This window comes from Manduca sexta, chromosome 9 (assembly GCF_014839805.1).
Source record: "Manduca sexta isolate Smith_Timp_Sample1 chromosome 9, JHU_Msex_v1.0, whole genome shotgun sequence".
NCBI classification, from domain to species: domain Eukaryota; kingdom Metazoa; phylum Arthropoda; class Insecta; order Lepidoptera; family Sphingidae; genus Manduca; species Manduca sexta.
In genome coordinates this window covers 5922276-5948852 of record NC_051123.1, presented here as the reverse complement: position 1 = coordinate 5948852, position 26577 = coordinate 5922276, and the positions used below count along the sequence as shown (strand labels likewise).

Here is a 26577-nt window from a genome sequence, read left to right as displayed (position 1 = left end):
GTTACAGAAAGTGATTTACTCGAAATTCGTTCAAAAATTACTGTTCGGAGAACTGAAATAGTTACTCTTAATGAAATTTGAACAAGCCTCGGATAAATTGAATCCCGTGTATGTAAGCCGATTTATGAACGTATAAAAGTGTTATTTAATTCGTATAAAGCCTGTACACTAACGGCTTAAAGGTTCGGCCACACGCACCATACAAAGTCCGGGTGGTGGCATTGTGAGGCCGTCCAGCAGTACACAAATTTACAATAAAAATCATTGAAGCTCCGGTGACGGACATATTGTTTGACCCCATATACGAGCAAAGCTTAAGGGATTATTCGAAAATGGAACACCAAAAACCGGTTTAAACACAGGCTTATCTGACTTTAATACAAAGAAAAAATGTGTGAATCTATGTTACTGGTAAGATATATTGATACTAACTAGATAAGTAACTGCTTTTTAAAAAAAAAAATCTCAATTCAAAAACTTACCGCCACAAGTTTCTCGGAAGTCTGGACAGCAGTCGCCAAGCTTCAAACACGCGTGGTCACAATAACAAGGTTTGTCGGTAAGATCTTCAATGATAGCATTCTGATGCGCTTTTTGCACAACACAGGAACTATCCCGGCCCGGACAACACAAATTAGCATCTCTACAATAGTTAGCACCGCAGTGGCCCGCCAAGCAAACCGCACTCGCGAAGCACAACCAATAGCGAATCATGGTAATTTTGTTTTTTCTTTTAACGAGCCTTGATTGGATTGTTAGTTTTTTATGCTGCCAGTTTGAATTGCAAGGATTTAAAAATACATTGGCAGATTGACAGTGACTAGGTATTCTTCATTTGAATTTCGATGACGGGTGTTCTGAAACAAAATAGTATTTGGTAAATAAATATAACTTAGGTATTTAATTAACGTCGACATAACAGAGACATACATATCATGAAAATAATAGAATTTTAATTTTTAGCATATTTTTTATTGACTTTAAAACCATTTTAAAAAAAGAACTGCATCGTATGCAGTTATTTAAAAAAAAAAAATAATACTATAGTTAACTTTTGGCCAGTCCGGTTTTGACAAAGATCCTAAACAAAGGCTTAAATTAGAACAGACGGTAATATTAAGTTATAAAATGTGTAACTTCAAGCCTTTTTCTATGAAAATGGTTCAATTAGAATTACATCCATCTCTTTTTAACTGAATTAAATAATATTTCGTAATTTTGTCAATAAAACAGTAAGTTGCAATTGCAATGCCTCCTGTGAGGTTTGAACTCACGACCCCTGGTTTACGAGACCAGTGCTCTACCACTGAGCTAAAGAGGCTACATGAGATGAGTCAAAATAACTATATTGAGTCTACTATGGATATTATGCATAAATATTAGTACATTTTTCCTTATTAGTTGAAGTACCTACACAGTACTTTTTGTGATTCGGAACTATTTGGAAACATTGCACTTGTAGACTCCGTTTTTTTCTATTATTATAATTTTTTTGTTTATTCTCTCCAAATAAAAATAATATTTTTCTGTTTCCTAAATATACAAAAACATCTATAATATATTTTTTATATTATTGTTATTACAATAAAGCATTAACGAAAAGCTTAATATCTAAGCTTACATAAATATATATTTTTAATAACATTGTTTTCATATATTTAATAACAAATCTATTAATTACAATTTGAAAAGTTATAGCACCGGTCAGAAATCATGGCCATGAAATAAATTTATATGAATTAACATTATTTCAATTCCATAAATTCTCTACCGTCAGTTTCTATTTTATATAGGCATGTTCTGTCCAACCCTAATGAGATTTGCGTGGAAAACAAGTGAGGCCAAAAATGGCCTCGGCTTACGGTACACTTATTGCACTACAAAAAGAAGCCGGACCATGTGAGGTACTTGACCGCGACAGGCCGACAACCGGAGCTTACGGCCCTCGTTAAATGTTGCCCGATAACGACTTAAGATCGGGACATTGCCGCAATGTTTTTTAAATGATTGCATGGTTGGCCAGTGTTTTGATAGAAAAAAATACAATGAGTTTTGTTATATTTTTATACCACGTATACAAACTTTTTGATAATAATAATTGAGTATTATAATTTAGGGACGAATAGAACAAGTCCATAGCAAATATAGGCTTAATTTTTTGTTGTAAAAAAAGCATAGTGGGTCTTCTGTTTCTACAGATCTTCCTTGCGGAAAACGTGAGAAAAGCAACTAAATTTCATAGAGTAGGGTATAGTTTCCTATTTTTGATTGCGTACATTATTTTATATGTAACAGAGATTAATATAAAAAATAAATTATTCTGTAAAATCAGCATTATTTTTTTTAAAATAAGGGGTATTCATATTTGAAACACTATTGTGAGCAAAAGTGGGCATGAAGTTGGGTTATCGCGCTATCTCCTTCTCCCGCACGTAGCGTTATGGTCAGTAACACTCGGTGACGTCACAGTTTGCTACTTTTATAATTTGACTTCATCCGTCAGATTTTAGATGACGTACATTTTTGATAAATGTATTTAAAAAAGTAGTCAACTACCTTATTGAATATTTAATTTCTTAAATAATAATATAATATAATTTATCTAGTGTATTTATACAAATAGAAGTTTCGCCAATGCTTTAATTATGACGCTTAACAATCAGTGAACATTTCATAATGACAGTTGCGCGATAAGAATGTGTTACGATCAATTAATAGTTAATTGCTTTATTTCTCGAATAGTATCTGTAAATGACAGTTTAGATGGACATAAATAGCTATCAATATCGTTGACCTTAATTACGATTATTATAAGTACTTATTCTATTGTAAAGATGGAATTTTACACTATAATATTTCCGGCTTTGCCCTTTTATTATTTCTAACCAGTTAAACTTAACCAGTACTTATATTCTTTTTATAAATCTTAAATCAAACATTAAAACATAGTGAAAAAAGTAGCAAAATTGGGATTATTGAAAACACAGCAAACGATTTACAATTTTAAAAATGCAATTGATGAATATATTCTCAAAAAATTGCATCGAACCGTCAGACGAAACGGAAATGTAAATTCAGATATATTCGGAAATACGAAAGGCCTAGTTTGCCGTGCGATGCTAACTAGAAATATTCACAAATACATCGCACAGTTAAAGAACGAAGCAAACAATCCAAACTGAACGGCCAAACAATGCCCGTCGGTACGTCAAACACGGCTGTGTTCTGAATTCAAATTTTAAATAACTCCCAACACTGGTTCGCGTGACGTTTGAAAGTTTTGACGTTTAATCGGACACTAAAATGGCGGACAAAATGGTTACCTTCTTGATGCATGATTCACTTCTTCACCTCTAAATAATATTTATAAAGCCTGTCATGAAAATTCATTCAGATATATCTATCATTTACATTCTAAGCACAAACATAAAACGAATATTAGCATGTCACGTCTTAGTGTTCAGTAATAAAGATATTAATTATAAAATAAAACATAAAAAAAATCAATAAAGCAATCATACCTACATTACACCAACGTCTCAACCAATTTACTGGTTCAGATAAGCTTCTGAAACCATTTAGGTGTTATTTAATTAACCGTAGCGCAGATCTTAGTTCAGTAGCACGGGCAACGTACTTCTATAGAGCAAAAAGAGGTTAATATAAGTAAAGTTGCATACTTGAGCAGCACAGAATTTAGATAATGTAATTTTTTCTTATTTGTTATGTTATCTTTTTTATTTATGGATAATTAGGATTTTGGCTGTGTGACCATATCGCAAGATCGGAAAACACAACAGTAAGACATTATTTAGTAATTAAATAACTAAATGTAAGTAGTAAATTACTAAATGGTGCAATTTTACAGCCAAATATGAGAGTGAATGCGCGAGAATTCTTACACATAGAGACATCGATAGTTTTCTTACCACCAAAAATTGAACTATTTTTCGGATTTTATCGCAGTTTTAATAATTTTAGTTTTCTCCCGACGTTTCGAAGACTTTGCAGCCTTCATGGTCACAGGGAGGACTGAGGTGTTGTTCATCCGCAAGTAACAATATCTACTTATCAAAGTTACAATATCTAACTACATTTTACAATTTAACAACTTTTTAAATTTTTTAGCTGTTGGTGGTCCGATCTACGCAGAATGAGCTCACAGTGTCTTTTTAATGTCTAACATTCGCGACAACATAAGAAATCATTACCAAAAATTTACTAATTTTAATACATAAATAAACTACAAATATCTTTAAAAAAATACGGTTTATAATCTCCATACTTAACGCGACTAATACCATATTCATAAACCCCACCGCGCACAAAACCCTTTGAAAACTTGACGAACCGTAGCCTAATCTCAACAGAAAGTTAATACATAAGTTAAGTGAGTAAAACCAGGAGATGTAAAGTATATCACACTTCATTAAACAATAACGAAAGTTTCGAGTTGGCAGAGTTGGGCCTACATTGCGGCCGTGCTAACCACCTCTTACTTTATTCTACCTGGCAGATCGTGGCTTTGTTACAGAAACAAATAGAATAACAGTCCCGCGTAGAAAATTTGGGTTGCTTTATAACTTTAACCGCAATGTCTATTTTTGCCTCCCTAACAGCAGTGTGTAGTCACTGTTTGAAGGGCATTGTGACCAGTATAACGATTTGACATAATATGACTTAACATCTCATGTCTCTGGATGGCCAGCGTACTGGAATACCAAACAATACTTTGTAACTCAAGGTGTTGGATGGTGTTTCTACTGTTTATGGGCGGTTGTATTCTTACCATCAGGCGAACGGCAAGCTCGTCTCGTCATTCAAAGCAATAAAAAAAGACTATACGTTTTAATTTTGTTAATAAGTAGTCACAATAGAGATACAAGATTAAAAAACATTTTTAATCTGCAACAGTTGTTTTTTAATCTAAAATTGGTAACCAGTATATAGGTAATTTTAAATTACTTTATGGTTTTTAGTGGTTTTTAAAGGCGGTAAAATAGATGCCTCTTCTAATAATATACTAAACATACATACGTGCTGAAGCATGTTTCAAAACTGTTTTGAGGCACCGAATTCTTGATAAATATTATATTGATAAATACAAGTTGTATACTCAGAGGTCTTAATGTCAGCAAATTTTAATGTTTTTATCTATAATTTCTGCGTATTAAAAGTTACAAACTTCTAATAACTTCTAAAATCTGTTGGTTAATAAATAAATCTATTTCATCAAATCAAATCTCGAAGCATTAACTTGCATTGAATTTCAGCATTATTAATTTAAATTAATTTTCACGCGAGGGTTGGATGCATAGAAACTTCGAACATTCCATCGCCGTCTAATGATTATAAATTGACTTGTTATAGCACATCGGAGACCGAACTAATCGAGTTAGGTACCGATTCAATGAACTAGTACCGACCGATTCACATTCAAAGCGTTCGGTCCTTCTGAGCCGCGATTAATTAGCGACTCAGTTCAGTCCAATCATCTGCCAGCACAAAGTATTTATGTCAAGTTATTTATAGAACTGCTATTAGTTTCCGAGACAGGCTTTGACTACCGGCTTTGTCTGGCATAGAACATGTTTTGACTTTTACGTAAAATATTTTAGCTTTAAATTTTGCTCTTCATTTAAACTCTATACCAAACATTTACTTAATCCGCATACTCAATTCAACCAACCAATGACTAATTCGCAAAAAAAATCTACTAAAATTAATCTTATCTCATTAATATTAAAAGTTTTGTGAAAGTTTGTGAAAATATTTGTATGTGAGAAGTAAACGCAGAAAAAACAACGGATTTGTATGAAACTAGGCACACGGGTAAACTATATCGTGGAACAAGTACCTTACTTTCTGTCCTGCTCATTTTCTCGCATAGAAAATAATTATACTTTTTAGACTGAATTTTTAAATTGGCGCTAACGTTATTCACTATTTTTAGCACCTTATCTGGAAGGCTGTCCACGTGAGGGAAGCCGCACGAATTTCCCGTTCAAAATACTTTTAAAGAGTGGCGTCCACCAGTGGCAAAAAGTCCATATTTAATTCCTACTAGCTTCCTTTTGTGAATTTATGTAAGCACGCTATTAAAGTAAATTATAGTATTAACATTAAATAATTAATATAACATAGCTAAGATCCCATTAGTATATTTTGTGTCGGGTACCTTTCGAAAAATTGGTACCCTTCGCCTCTGTTATACTCTACCATTTATCTAGATTAGCAGTGGACTTAATCCGACTAATTATGATACAAAACATTTCCTTAATCCCTATTATTACCATTCAAAGACCCGACGCCATTTCCAACTGTTAACAAAATTAATTTATTAACAAAGTCCGATTCGTTACTTCCCCGAAGTCCCATATCTTGCGAACTTCATTCTGTACTTAAGGGTCAAGGCATTAGGTACAGGGTATTATAGCCCTGCGGTTTGTGGGACCTTTGAGGACGGTAACCGTAACATTTGGATAATAGAGTTGGATTTAGAAAATATTTCATTCAAAATAAAAGCTAATCGCTTGCTAAAATCCCTAGAATACTAAAACATTGTATTTATTTAGAACTAGATTTTGCTTGCGGCTTTGCCGGCGTGAGAGTTTTCCGGAATAAAAATAGCTATATATATCTTCCCGGGATAGGAAGTAGGCTATGTCCTTCTAGTGAAAGAATTTTCCGGAATTAAAGTCTCGCTAAGTATATATTTTCCCGGCATAGAATACGATAGCCTTTATCCTGGGAATCACTTAGGCTTACTGCCTATGCCCTTCCCAGGGTTCCAAACTATCTCTATACCAAATTTTATCGATATCAATTGGTTATCACATTCTGACTAGCAGAAAGGTGCGGGAGACTTTGTCATTTCATTTAAATATTCATGATGTAGCGTAACTTTAACCATTTACGTCACGCACGCAATCGAAGCTATTTAAAGGAATAAATTTTCCAAGTTATTGTAACATTTTTCATTGATGCTCCGCTCCTATCGGTCAAAGCGTGATGTTATATAACCTTCCCCGATAAATGACCTATCCCATGCTAAAATATTTTTTAACTCGATCGAGTAGTTCCTGAGATTAGCGCATTCAAACAAAACTGTTCAGCTTTATATAATAGTATAGATAAATATAAATATAGATTTAAATACTGGCTGGATTTTAATGCTGGCCATATTAAAAAAAAAGAAATTTGAGACGGTTATTAACAAGAAGTTCTAAGGTCTATATTTAAATTAAACAATTCAATGGATTTTAATGCTAGTCGTATTAAAAAAAAAAGAAATTTGTGACGGGTGCTACCAAGAAGTTCTTATAAGATCTATATTTAAATTAAACAGTTCAGTGAACATCTTATAAGTAGTTCGACTTTGTCCTGCCACGATATATTACAATATCTCGCGATTGAACTGTCTTTGCATGTTGAATTTACTGCGAAGCCGTGAGCCATTTTGCATTTATAACTTCCAATCAATAGAATTTAGATGTGTAATATTCTAGAGAAGTAACAAGAATATAATTCACGTATATGATTAGTAATATTAATATACTAAATTAAATTCTAGATGGAACAATTTTTTTTTAATTTTAATTGTGTTGTCCGTTATATACGTGGACTACGAATATTTAAAAACGTTTTACTACAAACACTTTTCATACGAAATCAAACAAATTATTTCTCAAGTTACAAATAAAAAACTCCTTAAAAGTATATACAACAGAGATCAAATTGGACACACACTGATTGATAATCCACTTTTATGATGACCAACAGCTATAAAACGCGGTAAGCTACAATAAAACTCTGATTAAAATTACTTAACAAAAATAACACTTAAAGTTGAAAGCCACTCTCGCCGTGTATCGACAATTATTCCAGCTGCGGAAGTTACGATACAATATGTGCAAGTAATTTGCATGTGAATGACGTCATCAAAGGATTGTTTAATCCTAGCTTATTAAGAATCTCGTCTACACAATTCGAAAACCAGTTTCTGAGAAGGGATTTTGGTGATGGTGTTTTATTTTGGATCGTTGTGATTGATATGACTGATGCGATAGGAACAAAATTGGAGATTCTTAGAATGGGATGATCGAAGTATAAGAATCTACTAGCGACTTAGAATGACTCAGTATTCATATATTTTGAACCTCAAAATCAGTCTAGTTTCTAGCTAAATTATATTAATTTATTTTATTAAACCTAGATGCTAGATGCATCTTCCAATCATTACTGTGACTCCAGAATCCAGACAGTTAAATTCGATAAAATAGTGTTCTAAATTCGAATTAATGTTCCATACTCGAATTTTAAAGCAAGTCGCGAACTAGTTCCAAATTTAAATAACGAAGCACAAGCCTTTAGGTGGTTTAAATGACCTGTTTTGCTTTGTTAACTTGCTCAAATAAAGACTAACTTCAACGCGTTTGCTTAACAAACTTAACGCATTAGAAATAGCGAACACGACGGTTCAGTGAACAGTTTGCGATAGATATATCGTACGTTAATGTAGTCACTATTCGACATCCTCGACGATTAGGTTTTGCGATCGTTAGTTACCTACATTTGAATACATTATAAATATATTTTCAAGGAGAGGTCGTAGTCATCATTTTATTTTTATCGCGAATAAATAATCTATTGCCTAATTTATACCAAGCAATATTCAAAATAATTTAATTACGCGAAAAAAAAACAATTGCCATCGCGTATAGTCGATTTTTCTCAAAAATAATTGAAATGCTTAACTGATCTGAGTCTACCTTATTATTAAATATACACTTCTACGTAAATTTGCGGGCAATTTTAAAATTACCTTATCAGTATTTACTCTTTTTGCATAAAAACTGTTTTTACTAAGCAGCGTTTATGTTCCTAACTTTTCCAAAGTCTATAGTCTGTGGTAACCACATAACTTCAGACCGACCTTTAGCTTGTCTGCTTACTAAAGCAATAAAAAGGAGACACCATAATCACTTCAATAGCTATACGCAATTAAAGTAGCTAAGTGATATCAGAGTCAGCCCATTAAATCTTAATGCAGCTAATGACTGCCTAAATCATTGTTTTTTGGTCATTCGATAACGTTAAACCGGTCCTGGGTCCCGGCAATAAAACAATACAAGGGTTTGATGTCGTAAATGTGATGTTAAATCAAGCAACAGGCTAATGGACAAGGACCCCAATAAAACTACAGACGTGGCACAGTAATTTTAAAATTAATATTCGCTCTACAAATTTAGGTGAGAATTTTGTGTTCGTAATTTTAAAAAAGGAAATTCTTTTGCAGTCGCCATTATAATTTAGATTTTATTATACTATATACAGGGTTTATTTGACATTGCGTTGATAAAACCATATAATTGCATTTTTGAAAATAACAATTTAGCATAAGTTATTGTAGCTATACATTTAAATAAAAAAGTGTAAGTTACGAACAAACTAAATATAAATAAAAAGTAATTGTAATTTTCAATGCTGTGAAAAGCATTATACTTTTAATCAGAAATACCCTTACATACACACCATATTTGCAATACACTACACACTAAAAAACAGGGATTTTTGACGAAAATATTGTTAATTCATTAATAATTTTTGCTACAATGTTAGCTGAGGTAAAAACGAACGTGTCATTGAATATCGCAATGTAAAAATGGCCCTTAATTATATAAATGTTTTCTTTTTATTTATTTTATATTTATGAAGCTATGTTGTGACAGATGAAAGAAAAAGTATTTAAAACATATTACCTATGACTGTGATAACTGTATAATTCTAGCTAGCAGAGTTAAAAAAAAAACGATAACACAATTTTACAACATACGTCAATATACTTCATGGAAACACTGCTCGGAAATCGAGTTAAACATTCACCGGTGTTAGTCCCAGTCTGTTGCAATCTATTCATTACTATTGGTTAGACACACACATGTGTTTGCACGCTACGTATTTGTCATGCCAGAACACAGTCCAAATCCACGTTAAAATTCATCATATTGTATGAAAAGCTCTGTTACTACAAATAAAAACTTGCTGTTTGCTTATTTTATTTACTGATTAACCAATAGTTTATATTATACTAGGTGTCGCTCTCGGCTTCACTCGCGTGAAAGGTCTTTCCCGTTACAAGTCCCAATAACACTAAAACGCTGTACAATACTATATATTTAAAACATCTGATTAAAAAACACCATTATTTCCCATGGGAGTAAAAAACCGGAATAGGAAGAGGCCTACCTATGTGCCAAAGTTCATCTATATGCGTTCAGTTGCTGATGCATTTACTTCTAAGAAATACACAAACATTTGCATAAACCTTCACCTATAAAATATAAGGAAAATAAGAAGTAAGATAAGACTAGTTTTGCCCGTATAGGTCTGTGCGGTATAAAATGTAACCCATAGCTTTATCTAAGTAGCTGCCCGTAAATGAAAAATTTTCACAACTTGAATATTTAGCGCGATCAAACAAAAAAGAAATAAATTATAATCTCTACTAAACTGTCTCTGTGGCGTAGTTGTATTACAATACGACTGCAGTGCTGCTAAATCTGCTTTTATCCCCGAGTCGAACAGCGATCTTGCGTTTTTCAACTCAGTATCAGCCCGGAGTCTAAAATTTGTGCCAGATATGACGAAAGATTCCCCCATCACATACTGTGACGAAACACACACCGCAAACAATGGGTGCACCAGATACAACACTGTTTACCCCTTCAAGGATAAAAGGCGTGAAAATGTGTATTATCCGTGTAGAACTACTTATAAAAATTGTTGAGAATAAAAAATTAAATAAAAAATAGGTAAATTACAGTCTATTTCTTCGCTATAAGCTCGCACTATAATCGAGCGAACATACAATAACACCTTAGATAATGCGTCCACTATCAGTACTAGAGGTTGTACGATGACACAGTACGTGATTTTATTATGACTATTAAGAGTTTATTCAACTCACGCACCACGCAATTATCATACGGAATTGTTTGGGCTAGGTCGGTTGACTATATCAAGCTTTTTTAAGCTGTCGGCTGTTCTTTCTTCTTCAGCCTATATATTCACCCAATGCCGAGTGTAGGCCTCTTGCAATGCACTCCAGGTTGTTCTCTCCAGGGCAGTTTTCATCCAGCTTCGTACCGCCACGTGGACCAGGTCGTCGGCCCACCTCATTGAAAGCCTGCCGCGGTTTCTATGACCAGTTCTTGGTCATTACTCACTCTGCCAATATTAGCCCAAATTATAACTGTCCATGTTCAGTGAACTCCCGTTATAAATCCGAAAACGGCGCGGAATCCTGTTTTACGGTAACTCAAAAAGTTGTACAATTATCTGTTTTTTATTTTCCCCAAAGTTAGTGATTCGTCCGCCATTTTGATAATCGTGTTATGCAAAATGCGAACGTATGCGTTCTCACTTAAAAATGCGTTTGGCGCAGTTAAATTTGGTTGCTAGCGAGCAAGGCCGCCAAAATGTATTACCAAAAAATATTATAGTGGAGGAATTAGAAGCAAAACCTACATATGCCTATATTCATTAAAATATCAAAATATAATACTCATCTACAAAACCTAGTTCTCTTAAAAACACTATTTAAAACCAATTATGCTTGAAACTTCGTCCGCGTGGAATATTATTCCGCTTACTCACTTCATAACTATATCTTACATCGTAATTTGTAATTAAATTCTAATAATTTAGGATCTATTTTCAAAATCTGGCTCCTCTTAAACTTATTTAATAGCAACGCCAGGAACTTCCTGTGCGCATTATTTTTCGCATTATAATAACTTGCACGTTTTACACTATTTTATTACTGCAAAACAGTGAAGAAAATTCTAGTTTCTCATTCATCAATCAGTCATCCAAATCCTTGAAGTTCATTTAGCATAACAAGCGAATCAATTAATAGTATCCCCCAGTATATTTTAGCTATACTTATAATAACATAATTTACTAAATAAAAAAATCAAATTCAATTCCTGATAATGAACGCAATATGGCCAAACTGAAATGTCGTGTATTTTACAGTGAATACTAAAACCCGATCTACGACAGCAGATGGAAATGTCATACAACAGCTACAAAGCAAAGATCAGATTAAGTGGAAACATACATTATGCAGACTTTATAAGCAGAGTCACGAACCTCGATCGGGTGAGTCGAGTTTAGTATAGTCAAGTGTGGTGTAAGCACCTCAGAATAGAGGTACTAGCTTTTGCTCGTGGCTTCGCCCGCGTGAAGGAGTTTGCCGGGAAATTTTCCGACTTACTTGAGATGTATCGCTATATTATGATCAAATTACACAAAATCATTATACATTTTAGCCTATATGTTATTCTGTTGTATATTCAATATTACTGTAAAGTTTCATCCAAATCCGTTCAGTAGTTTTTTCGTGAAAGAGGAACAAACATACCTCCATCCTCACAAACTTTCGCATTTATAATATTAGTAGGATATACTGAGGGTAGATAGGTTAACAACTGACTAACAGATCGGGCATTAACAGCAGGAATAACAATGCACGGGAACGTACCACGGGGACATCATTCATGATCAATTGTTTTTCCCGCTACCCGCGAACTGCCAACGTCACCACTCATGGCCGAGTTTCAATTAAATAAAAACGTCAGTAAAATCATAAAGACGTTTTTATTATTGGCAATTATAAAATTTTATTAATTTCAAAACATTATCATTAATTGAATCACTGCTGCTCTTAAAAATGAGTTAACTGATCGTGCGTTCTACTAATTAAGTAGATATGCAGAAATACTTTTTTTTATTGCAATTAATGACAAGACGAGCTTGCCGCTCGCCTGATATAACCAGTAGCAACCATACATAACTTTAATCTACAAGGAAGGTCCTCCTTTCCCTGCAACTCCCCGAGCTTCACCACTCGGTGTCATAAAATGCGTGCTGATTCTGGCTTATAGGAGTTGTTCTGGGTGTGAAGGCGGGAAAGACTCTACCTTCCATAAGACTCGTATACCACAACAGGTAAGAATGCTATTGTTAAGATTTCTGTAAAATAATAATAATAATAATATCAGCCCTGTATTATATACTTGCCCACTGCTGAGCACGGGCCTCCTCTACTACTGAGAGGGATTAGGCCTTAGTCCACCACGCTGGCCTAGTGCGGATTGGTAGACTTCACACACCTTCGAAATTCCTATAGAGAACTTCTCAGATGTGCAGGTTTCCTCACGATGTTTTCCTTCACCGTTAAAGCGAACGATAAATTTACAAAGAATACACACATGATTTTTTAAAAAAGTCAAAGGTGTGTGCCCTTGGGATTTGAACCTGCGGACATTCGTCTCGGCAGTCCGTTCCACACCCAACTAGGCTATCGCTGCTTAGAGAAGATTTCTGTATGCTGTTCGACAACTATCCCCTCTATACCTCACCACCACATTGCAAATTCAACTTCAAGACCCTGTGAGCTCATTCCGCGTAGATTAAAAAGTTGTATAATGTAGGTAGATATTGTAACTTTGACTTTGCGGATGAACAACACCTCAGTCGCCCCCGCGACCACGAAGGCTGCAAAGTCTTCGAAACGTCGGGAGAAAGCTAAAACATTAAAACCACGATAAAATCCGAAAATAGTTTAATTTTAATTTAATTAATTTTAAGCAATAATCATCCGACATCAATATCATTTGATTTCACTAAATTGTATGCGGTGCATTCGGTATAGTGTCAGCTTCATTCCGATGCATTATTGCGTGGATATTCAATGCGAAATGAAATTACGACGGGGCTTTGTTTCCCGATGTTTCGTCCGCTGCTCTTTTGTAATGACGGCGGTCACTTTATTAATATTGACTACGAACGTTAACCATTTCGATGTTTTCAATATTGGTTTTTGTTTTCATGATGACTTTAGTAAATAAAGATTGATTATTGATTGAGTGAAGTTTTAATTAATATAGATAAAATTGTTTGTGGATACATTTTACTTCTTAGCAATTATTGTTATTAATCATTGGTTAACTTATCACGATTCATTCACGTTGTTTAAATAATTTGAGAAATAAAGAAGCGCGAGAGATTACGTATTTTAATTAACGAATGAATTAATAAAAGTATTAATTAAATGTTCTTAATTTGTCTATTTTTATGTATTTAAATATTTTAATTCCTCACATCACATGTATTGCATAATGATTTCTTATGTTTACGCGAATGTTAGTCGTAAATGTCACATGTATTGTTTATTATTACCATATAAGAAAGAAAGTACAAATATGAATTTTAATTCACATTTCCACTACTTCGTTCATTTCAGAATTAAAAACATAGATAAAAAAAAAACACAATTAAACTCCGTAAACACAACCACAACCGTATACCAAAATACGGCATTTATATAAAAGAGCGTAAGAAAACTCATATCTTAAGGCTTCATGAAGAACGTTTCGAAATCCGAAACAAATAGAAGGGTTGTAAGCGGATTAACTAAAGCTCCACAAGTGTGGAACTAGGCTTTGCACGCGAATTCGTAGAGCAAGCCCAGTTTTATAGCTTACTAAATTTTCTTAGCGGTTCGCCCACGTATGTCTTTTTCCGAAATAAGAATTATACATTTGATATAAAGTCTCTATTACCTAAGGATAGCTTAGGCTTTTATAAATAAAATATTTCTAGAATCTAGTGGAAACTACGCCGTTCGTGACTAACTAATCTAAAGGGGCCCCTCTTAACAAGGAAAATCTGAATCTATATAGATTTTCGGTGCCCTTTTTTAGGTCCCAATACAAAAAAAAGCTAGTAAATTTGCCTCCCTGAAACCAGATCCCGTAGCAGAATCAGTATCGGGTATCACAAGCTCTTGAATCAGTGCTAGCAGTACCACAAATACTTCATTACCAATTTTTCACCATAAACAATAACCTCAAATAATTCTAAACAAGGACAAATTTTAATACAGCCACGAGCCCTCTCGTATTCAAGTACCATACACCGGTAATCCTACGCCCCTTTGCCCCTTCGTCCCACGCCCCTTGCCCCTCGCTCTGGGCCCCTTAAAAGAGTTATGGAAACATGTAAATTATGAAACTCGCTCACATATTATATCGCGTGTTACGGAAGCTTTGCTAACAAAGAAACAAAATTATCCGTCGTAATCTTTTATTTTTCGGGTGGGAACTCGGAAGTCTGCACTAACCGATGTTACTTATATTTTAAGTTAAAGTTTATGAAGATATGTGGAGGTAGATGTTTGGATGTTTGTTAGAAGTACGCGAAAGAAGAAAGAAGAACACTAAGTGGATTGGGATAAAATTTGCCGCAAAAATAAGCCATGTTTTTAGAAATAGGTTACTTATTATCTTATACATACCTACTTTATATAATGCCTAATAGTTTTGTACTAACATCTCTTTTACACGAACGAAGCTCCGTCCCAAATCTACTTTGAAATATATTGTGTTGACGTTAAGGGGTTGATACAAGTTGAAAACCGGGCGCCGTATGTAAACGTTCCCAATTACCGTTGCATCTGACAAACGACACAAAACAGTTGCAACAAGCTGTCGATATTTCTCTTTCACACAATGGAACACTCGCTTTAACTAGATAACACTTCTATTGTCTGTTTCGTTATAAGTAATTGTTATCCCCGATAGCCTAGTTGGATGTGGAACGGACTGCCGAGACGAAGCTCCGCCGGTTTAAATCCCAAAGACACATCTCTGAAGTTTTTTTTTTTATTTATGTGTGTACTCTTTGGGAATTATCGCTTACTTTAACGGTGAAGGAAAACATCGTGAAAAAACCTGCACACCTGAGAAGTTCTATATAGGAATTTTGAGGGTATGTGAAGTCTACCAATCCGCACTAGGCCAGCGTGGTGGACTAAAGCCTAATTCCTCTTAGTAGTAGAGGAGGCCCGTGCCCAGCAGTGAGACAGTATATAATACAGAGCTGATATTATTATAATTGTTATCCCGCGTTTTACTTATTAAGCTTTGTAAAATGGTAAAGAACTAACGTCTTGAAGAGCATGGAAAATTTTGTCAATAACTCAGTAATAAATCTTCTTAAAATTAAAAAAATAAGTTACGGTCAGTTCATTTGTTTTATTATTTATCTCTATTACAATATATGTCTATTTTTTCATCCTTTAAATTCTATTAATCTTGATTCACTGTAAGTAAAACGCAACTCCCATACGCAATGTATTTTCAATCACATCTCTTTGATTAGAATCTTTAAAGATTGTGAAAAATATTTGTTCAATCTTCAACTTCCAATAAACATAGGTATATCAATTGAGAGGGTTCCAATCACATTTCCCATCGGTCGCTGAAATAATACAGAGGCAATATCTTGTTCAAACATTATAAGGGTCCTAAGAGGGCAGCGCACTCGCTGAGGCTTCGAAGAACGAGAAATTATTTCTGACTGATGTTTTTTCAATCTCGTATTTGCTTCATAAATATTGAACATATTTAAAATAAATTAATCAAACAATCAACTATGTTATAAGAAATATAGATAAGGCGTCATTATACTTTTTTATTAATAAAAAAAATATGAAATCAGCCTTACGATCCACTTGACAACATTAAACATATCTTATAAAATTATATGATATATAACTATTTCACACTATGATAATATATTGAAGGCACTAGTAATATAATTCGTAATTTAGTGGAACAAAAGTCCGCTAGAATTCATTACTAAAACTTCAAAGAAACTAATGTATATCACCCATAATGTATGGAAAATGTTACAAGAATCTAGTCAGTGAAACAAAAAGAGAAATGAGTACAAGAAATGCGGTCACAAGGGGTGTTTCTATTGAAGACGTTCTTTTCACATCAATGTTTGCTTCACGACACATTAGAAGAAACAGGCCGATAGAAATAAAAAAAGGTAAATTGTAGAAAGCTGTTATAAGCAAAACGATATGAGCAAACAAATTAGACATAAATTATATTTTTCCTTACAATTACCTCAGCGAAATAACATACATTACACCGATCCTAGCAAAGAATGTCCTGGATCTGATGGTAAGAAACATAAAAAATACACATCGAATGGCTAACCTCCAAATTTTAAGTTGGTTAAAAATAGGGATTTGTATCCATAATATTTATTAAGAGACGTATCGCCGCTCTATTGCCGGAATTTTACATGCCTATCTTATTGCCGCATACAGAAACGTCATCTAACTTTGATGGTCATTAGCCATATATATAATTAAAGTATATCTTCAAAAAATCAGTAAACATTTAAAATTAAAAGGCGTCTTTTTATAGCATTTTTCCAATTATTAGTAGAAATACAAGGCGTTAATTCACTCTGTGTGCGTAAATAACTGAATTCCTATAAACTGTTCGTTCTGAGCTCCGCAGTGAATTTCGTTTTTTTTTTTATAAACAAGGGTGCAATGGCAATTTCGTCACATATACGCCAGTCATTGTGTTGTTCCCACGAAATATATGCAACATCCGCTAACACATCGCACAAAGTTTGAGACAAAAATACCTCTGACTAAACACGCCGTATTAACAGATGTTACAAACCAGACTCAAACAAAGATGTTAAAACAATAGTTAAACAATCGAGGTCATTGCACTAGAGTATTATTAGTTTTAGTAATCAGTACGCGTATCTCAGGGCGGAGGTTATGTTGATAAACAGCTTTTTAACCCATATTTTATGTTGTAAGCGGTAAGATTTATGGCTGATAATACTATGAATGGTAGAATCTCATTTAACGATGTTTATTTGTTATAATAAAATCATTTTCGATATTTCGGTGGCGTCATTTATTGAGGTTAGGTTTTTGTCAAGTTATACTTTAATTTTTGCAGAAAAATATCATTGGAGTTTATGAAGAATATAATCGTTATTCAGACATGATTTTTGAAATATTGTTAGCAGAGATAAAGAAGAATATGTGGTATCATTAATTAATTAATTATACTTACTTAGAAAATATAATATAATTATATAAGTAAAATAAAGATATAGTACCAACTACTAACGTAAAGAATGTTCCTAATACGGAACTCGATAGTTTACCAGTAGTTTATAAAAAAATACCTTTCCCAAAGGAAATCCTACGCTTTCACGTACTGTGCCCATTAATTAGACTCGTGATTTGGATTATTCGAGTTTTTGTCGAGCAAAAGTACTATTCCACGAAAAACAAATGAAGTGCCTAAGTTTCGGATATTAATGATATAAGTAGGTGATTATTATTTCATCGTATTTGTTTTTTGCTGGTGGAAGGATGGCGAAGGATATTTACATCTGCCCGGATATCTATAGTATCCTTCTTCTTAGTCATACACTCCTGATGCTCACGCTGATACCCGAGTGACAATATTTTCCAGAAAACGTTATACTAGATTTTTCCGGTACGGCTTCAACGGAATATAAAAACAACTTTACAAACATGCACAATACCATTTTAATAAAATTTCTGCTCATCATTATTTGCAAAAGAAATTAACTCTGATGTGGTGACGATCAACTGACACCGATAATTTCGCACTCTAAAGACTTCATACCACTGATTTATATATAAATGTTACATAGTTGATCATGTATATATGACAGGTAAGAAGCTCAGGTTCCGTAATAAATCTTATCCATATAAATCTTTAAAACACAAAATATTATCCTTCAACAACACTTAAGTCACGTGCCATTACAAAAACAGACATTTCAAATAAACGCCAATAATAAGAGCCATTTAAACCACCCACGACCACATTCATATTTTAAAATTATCATTGAATAAAGAACGGTCACAAAGGCCCTCAAACGTAGAGTCATCGTCAAAAAGAAAGCTTAAGAAAACCAACAGCAACACCTTTGTCCGTTTGTTTATGCGGCCATTGTTTGTCGTCCGGGGTCGTATGTCGTATTTTGTACCCTCATTGTCTTGAGACGGCCGTTTTAAGTTTGGAACATTATTAGGGTTAAATGAATGTTCGCGTCGAAAATAGTTGCGAATACAAAGAGCTTTTGTAGTGTTAAGTGGATAGTACAAATGATGCTTCATTAGACTAGCGTCGGAAGGAATTCTTATAAACATTACGAGAATGGGTGAACGTTTCGCTTAATGCGATTGCGACTTTGTGGATGTCTAGTCTAAGGGTTTGGGAGGAACGATGTATTTAAAACAAGATGTTTACAGAATAAAAGTAAATTAAAGGGACGGAAGTTGGTAGGTTTGCAAGTCAGTTTATTTGTACAATCTATTTTCACTCCGAAGTGCGATATCAGGTTAGGCGCTGACAAATTAAAGTCAGCATCTTAAGATCGTAAATTTAATAAACAGATATCAACATCTCAAACAATATCTTAAGTCATAGCATATGACGGATTTTGACTGAGTTTTATTCGTTTAACAATGCCGACTGAAATTACATCAAACTATTATAACAACTTGAGCTTTGTTTATTAAATAGTTTAATACATTCAATGTCTACTTGAGATCTTACTCAAAGGTGACATAGACTTATTGCGACGATCTCAATTATCATATCTTATACCATACTCCATTTGATACGTCTTTACCCACTTGTAGTATACCTAATAGTTACCATATAGTAGTGTGAACATCAATATTGAGCTCTTATTGAACTGTGAACACCACTTCGCTACCGGATATCCGCCACCAGATATTCAGGAAAGCGGGATCCACTGCGTTTCCTGTTTTTGAATTTCGAATTCTAATACCGTGATAACAAATTCTTGTAGCATCCAGATATATTAAAAAACATTAGTTGGGTTATTTTTTAAATTAAGAACAAAATTTGTTAAAGCCATGAAATTTCAAACTTCAAACTAATTTATTAAGAAACGCCTTTATCACACAAAATAGGAAAATTTATAGAATTTAATTCAAAAAGCATTCCACAGAACGCTGCATTAAAATAAATCGTTTATGTGCTTAATTTTAAATTCTCATTTCTCAAAGACAACAGGAAAAAAGCGAACGCAAAAGTTGAAAACATAGCGCACCAGAGTGAAACTTGAGATTCTATGAGAGATAAACTTTTTCGACGTGCATTGAATAGGTAAAATTACTTTGCGAAGCTGAAGTCGGCGACTAACAAGCGATCCAGCTTTCTGTGACTTAATGCTTAATCTTTGATAGAACTACAAATAACTTTATTTTATACTGAGTTTATCGCGTTCAGACAGGCAGACAGATGCGGCGGGAGACTATTTTATAATATATTTTTTTAACTTTTAATGGGAACAATAAAAATAAAATTTCATCATACATGTTTGTTAACAGTTTACGTAGCGCACGCAACGGAAGCTCACAAAAAGAATAAACTGTCCACATTTTGCAACATTTTTCATTGATGCTTCGCTTCTATTGGTCAAAGCGTGATGTTATATAGCCTTCCTCGATAATTGACTCCAACATTAAAAGATTTTTTTAATTTGATCAATCGTAATGTACGCTGAGATTTTTGTATGTTTCTCAGTGCGTGAATTAATTTGTAATTCTTAATGAGAAATAATGTTTTCTAAACCCAAAATAATAATCCCTGAGATATAGTATAGATTTGAAGTCTACTATAATAAAGTATCTGTGATTTTTGGTAAATCCATCCTTCATATGATATAATTTATGTAATGCTAAAATGTCTGACAAAAGTATTTGCGCGAAGTTCAGGCTCTATTTCAAAAATTATTAGATTAATTAAACTAAATAGAAGCTGAATACAGACAAACTTTCATTCTAGTTATATTTATCGTATAGTTCATTTTTACAATTTATAAATACGCCCCACAAGTATAACATGTATCAGAACTTCGACGAACTTTCAGACCTACAACCAATGAAGCCAATATTGGACCGTGCGAACTTATCACTTGAATTTCTATTTGTATCAGTCATTGTATTTGTATCAGTTCGGGAATCAATTACACACCTCTTCATTTCTAAGCCATCTCATGACGATGAGACAATAGATACCAATAACATGTGTAGTATCAGACTTCCAAGGTGGCGTAGTTGTTTTACGGTGCGTCTACAATGCAGAATCTTGGGTTCGGTTCCGAGTCGGGAAAAACTATATTATCGGGCAAAACTATACTTCTACAGAGTAACAGCCCGGATTCTAGAATTTGCGCCCGATATGGCCATAGAACCTCCTACTATCATATAATGAGAATATACTCGGCGGAAAGTTAGTGCAAAAGTTACGGTGTATGTGAATATATAGTACTAAAATCATTACTAAGAAGTTTTGATCATTACATACCTACTAATAGCTTTGGTAAAGTTTGTGTTGAAATGTATTGAATAGTTCTCTGCTAGGACTTAAACTCTCAGGGGATGTTTGGTCGTTACGCAACACTCGTAGTTAATAGGCTGTACATAAATAATGTTTTTACGTAAAACCATCGGGAAAATTATAAAAAAAAAACGCTATGCTGACTAATAATCTGGCTGAATATTTTGTTTCATTTAATAATTTATTCATTTTGCAAGTTTAATCTTATCAGTATATTGATTGTGAAATCATTCGAATGGTTATTATTTAAAAACACTGCTTCATAATATTTTGACATAAACTCCCGCCTTTGTTCAGCAAGGAATAGGCAGTGAGTCACTAACAATATTTACCATGTTAAATTCGTTTCATGATGTTATTGAGACGAATTATCGCCATATCTTACATATATTCTAGTGTTATATGCCAACATGCATTTTCGAATGGAAAAACTAACAATTTGATATATTTAGACCATACACTAACCCAATCCTTACGTGGGATTAAACGTAAGCATGATTTATAGTAAGCCGATATTAATCTCGGTAATAAATAACATTGCGAATGAAGAATTTCCTTCTAGGAATTTACATTCATTAAATTAGCGCTGAAAACAAGAAGATTTATAAATGTAACTGGCAATTTCTGCATTCTAGTTTAAAAGAAGCGAGGGTAGTTCCGATATATCTATACGTATTATAAAACAAATTGCCCTTTTCTGCCTGTCTGTATGTTATCGATTTTCTCAAAACCTCCTAAACGATTTTTTGTGAAATTGGGCATGGAGATAGTTTAAGAACCTGGGAAGGCTATAGGCTACTTTTTATCCCGGAAAATATAGAGCGGGACTTTTATCCCGGAAAACTCCGTGATGCGGGCGAAGCCGCAAGCAACAGCTAGTTAATCATATAATAATAATATAAGCCCTGTAATACATACTGTCCCACTGATGAACATGGAATGAACTGGGGCTTCATCTACTAATGAGCGATTAGGACTTAATCTATCACGCTAGCCTAGTGCGGATTATCGGACTTCACATACCCTAAAAATTAAGATGCAATAACTTAATAGTAATATTACTTTGATCACATTTTTCACACAGTAGTTTGTCATAATACAATGACAACGAACTTTTTAGATCTACAAGAACATTTAAAGTTCGTTCACCTCATATTAGCTTATCTTTGGAAGAATAGATAAAAGCACTTTCCGAGCCCTATCTATTTTGTTTATAACTCTGTCACACATTATCTTATATGAATAATATAATTCATCCTGTGGATTATGAAAACCCTTTCGTAACTTGTAAACATGTAAACTTCTAAAATTATCTTTGGTCGCAACTCAGTCCGTGTATATTTTTTTTCCAGGAGATTCCCAGAGCGCTCATTTTCTGCATAAAAACTGGCCTAGCGTATAATATAAAAATGTAATCTATCTAAGTGCCAGATGTAGGTTATATACAATTTGAAAATGTCTTTGGCAAAGCCCTGAAACTACAAAAGATAAAATGCGTCTACGAGTACAAATTAAATTGCTTACTTTGCAAAAATTATATTAAGTTCTGCTAATCCACTAAAAAGCTTTTAACGTCAAAGCTTTTAATGTCACGCACAATTAATTAATGTGGCAGTTTTTAATTAATATTTCTAATTGTTTTCGTACTTACGAAAAATGCGAAAGCTAATGATTCTGAAAGTGCGAAAGCTCTGACAGAAACACCTGAGTTTAAATTGACAAGCTTTCAAGAATATTAAAAGCTCTGTCGTAGTTTTGTCCGTAGCAATTACGTTCAAATATCAACGTATCTATTTTAAGTGTATGTTTTTTTTAATAAATTTTACACGAATGATTTGTTGTTAGTACCTGCATTAACCATTAATTATAAAAATATATTTAAAATTTTCTTTTACAAATACATAAACATTATTTTTTAAATCACCGTTTTATTATTCCTATTATTCTCATTTCGATTATTTTATTATTTACCTAACTTTATTAATCTACACCAAAAAAAAACATTCCTTTTTCAAATTTTAATAACCACTTATTTTAAAAACAGAAAAGTACTTACATGAAATTTCGTCACACAACACTGGCACAAAAGAATTATCCTACGGGATCGTAAGGGCAGCGCGGAATACGCCCGGACGCGACCGCTCGCCGCGAAACACCGGCGAGGTATGGACTATTTGAATTTCGAATTTCCGCTAGACAGTAGGTGGCCGAGACGCATGATAGATGATCTAATAAAGAACGTATTGTATGGTAATTTCTAAATTAATGGATAAATTAAGGGAGTCATAAAATATCATAAATTTTAGGTTGTGTTTTTTGTGAAAATTGTTTTATTCTTTTTTATCTATTTACGATCTGTTCTAGGAAGCAGTATTCGAAATGCGTCTAATTGTTACGTCATCAAGGCACTTACAATATATTTGATGCAGTTTTTGGTACATTTACATACTATAACTAATGAAACGCTTTTCGCTCGCCAGCATTACGCTACTCATATGTAGAGTTGCAATGCTGATCATGTGAATGATCTCTTTCAGCGTGAATCTGAAAGCTCATACAATTAATTTTATATCACAAACATTAGTATATTAGTGTAATCATTCTCGGCTGATTTTGATTACTTTTAGAAAAAAAGATAGTATTTTTGTTTATATTCATAAATAACAAAGCACTGTGTCATATACGAATTTAATATAATTTCACAATATACGCCTTAAGACCAACCATTGTACATATTCAGTCTAGACTTTAGACGTTATAGCCTGGGTATTATGATTAATGAAATTTTATATCTTATAATAAAATTAAATGAATTATTTGAATCTGTAAAATGCTATACATTATTTAGATTCCGTCAATATTAACTCTACAACCAGTTCGGAAAACAGTTCTCACCAGACAAGAACGGGCAAGAAACTCTGGTGTTGCTCTTTTCAATCAGTTTAAAGACTACAGTACATGATAAAGTGAGAAGTGAAAGAAAAGAAGTGAGAAGAAGAGAGTATAGTTATCTAGTAACTTGATATATATATCTCACTAGCTTGGCTCGCGACTTCGCTTGCGTGAAAGAGTTTCCAGGATAAAAACTAGCCTATGTTCTTTCCTTAGTCTCAAGCTATCCTAATACCAAATTTCATTGTAATGCACGGTAGTTTTGAGTTTATCGCGTTCAGACAGACAGACGCGGCGGCTTTGTGTTAATATGTAAGGATTTAGCTTCTGGAGATAGATCTACGATGACATAAAATGTATAATTAATTATTTTCTAAATAGTTACATATTACATGTATGATACGACGATAGCCTATTTGGGTGTGAAACGGACTGTCGAGACGAATGTCCACATGTTCAAAACATCTCTAACTTTCCTAAAGTTATTTGTGTATTCCTTGTGAATTATCGCTTGCTTTAAAGATGAAGGAAAATATCGTGGGGCAACCTGCATACCTGAGAAGTTTTGAGTAAGAATTTTGGGGGTATGTGACGTCCGCCAATCCACACTAGGCCAGCGTGGTAACCTAACCTAACCTAATCCCTCTCAGTAATAGAGGAGGCCCGTGCTCAGCTATGAGTATATAATACAGGGCTGATAGTATTATACTATATATATTACATGTTGAAAAGACAATTTATTTTCGTAGCGAATAGAAATAATACTCACCTTACTCACTCACCTCACTTATCCTCGAATTTCGCACTTAACCCGTCTATGTTTGTGTCAGTTTTGTTTTATGTAAATAACCCTTGTAGTATACCTATATCAAATATCTTAAAAAAGAAACTACTCTTGAATATTTTATACTGGCTTTTGGTCCCATGTTCGTCCCCGTGAAGGGGTTTTCTCGGGATAGTATTGCTGCGATAAAGTAGTCTATGGCTTACATTTTCCCCATACCAAATTTTATCGAAATCCGGTAGTTTTTGAGTTTACCGCGTGCAGACAAATGCGACAGGATACGACAGGGAGAAGGGTCTTTGTGTATATGTAAAGATAATATAGGTATCTGATATATAGGAAAAGGAAAGCGACTTTGAGGAATATACTTATTTAATTTACTTTGAGAAACAGATAAGATGTGTTGGATAGTGTGAAGAGTAATTTTTTATCAAAAGATTTTCGGAGGCTTGTAATTTTTCAGTATTATATCTACAGAATTTAAGTTGATATTAGCAGTATTGGCTGTTTAGTTTTTATGTGTGTACTACAGTGACAGTCCTGAAGTACGCGAGACCCCAGACGATAGTAAAAGAAATCGACGTGAGGCTTTGGGCTGAGTAAAAAAAGTTCCCCGCTTTTAACAGTTTCATCGGTAAGGTGGTAAAAAGGATCCTCCAAGGCGACGCACGAGGCTACTGTAAACGCGAGGCTCTAGGCGGTTTCCCGGGTCGCCTCCCTCCAAGACCCCCTCTGGCATACTATAAGCTTACCATGGTGACTCCCACGTATTGGAATACATTTAAATCCCAGATTGTGTCTTTATAAGATACACTTTACGCCTTTAACCTAGCAAGGTTATAGTTGCAACCAAATGACTCAATTTACGCCATAACTTTACCGTCTCAAGATGCAATAGGAGCCGAGTATATCAAAAGTATCATTACAAAGACGAACAAAAAAAAAACTTTGTATAGTTGTAAAATGTAGATTAATATTATAACTTTGACTTTTCAGACGACCAATAACTCAGCCTCCCCCGTTACCATAAAGACTGCGAAGTCCAAACGTCTGCAGAAAATTACAATACGTATTTGCTAGTGGTAGGATATATTTTATATCAGCTCGGACAGCGACCACCGTACGCAAGGTGTTTAAACCCACTACGGTGACCCAGATAAACGTGTCGCGTTCCGAGACCAGCCTGTGTTTATCCAGTTCCAACAGGCCAGCATTCCATCAACCATCCATCTTTCGTCAGTTAACATTCTATTGGACCCCAGTCCACTTACCATCATCAGTGGAGTCACTTTGCCTTGCTCTTATATAAGAAAGACAACAAAATCTACAATTTTATCATGTTATGTATAGCCTACCAATTTGTCACAAATCCACAAGCTCATTCCACTGTGGCATTGATATTAATATTGTAAGGGTCATTTCCCGCGTGTATAAATTTTGTGGTACGTTGTCATTCCATCAACAATTCGTAATGGTCATTGCAATACAGTTTTAATATGCAGCACGTTGTTGGCTTTATAAATGGCTTTCGAAATCCCTGATGGAATCGTATTTGACTTTGATAAAAATGTTTATGTAGTAGCAGTTAATATTCGA

At 33.9% G+C, this 26577-nt stretch overlaps 1 protein-coding gene and 1 non-coding gene across 2 annotated transcripts in view; both read right to left on the bottom strand.

The window, feature by feature from the left end:
• The window catches only part of LOC115449159 (somatomedin-B and thrombospondin type-1 domain-containing protein), a 57731-nt gene extending 34249 nt beyond the window's left edge, over positions 1 to 23482 (bottom strand). The window contains exons 1-2 of the mRNA XM_030176892.2: positions 23362 to 23482; positions 483 to 857 (exon numbers count right to left, since the gene is read on the bottom strand). Of these exons, the coding sequence (XP_030032752.1) occupies positions 483 to 714 (232 nt within the window). The 5' untranslated portion in view covers positions 715 to 857; positions 23362 to 23482. The remainder of the gene's footprint in view (positions 1 to 482; positions 858 to 23361) is intronic.
• Positions 1250 to 1321, bottom strand: Trnat-cgu. Its single transcript has one exon. It is a non-coding gene; the product is annotated as a tRNA-Thr (tRNA).
• Positions 23483 to 26577: the final 3095 nt, after the last annotated feature.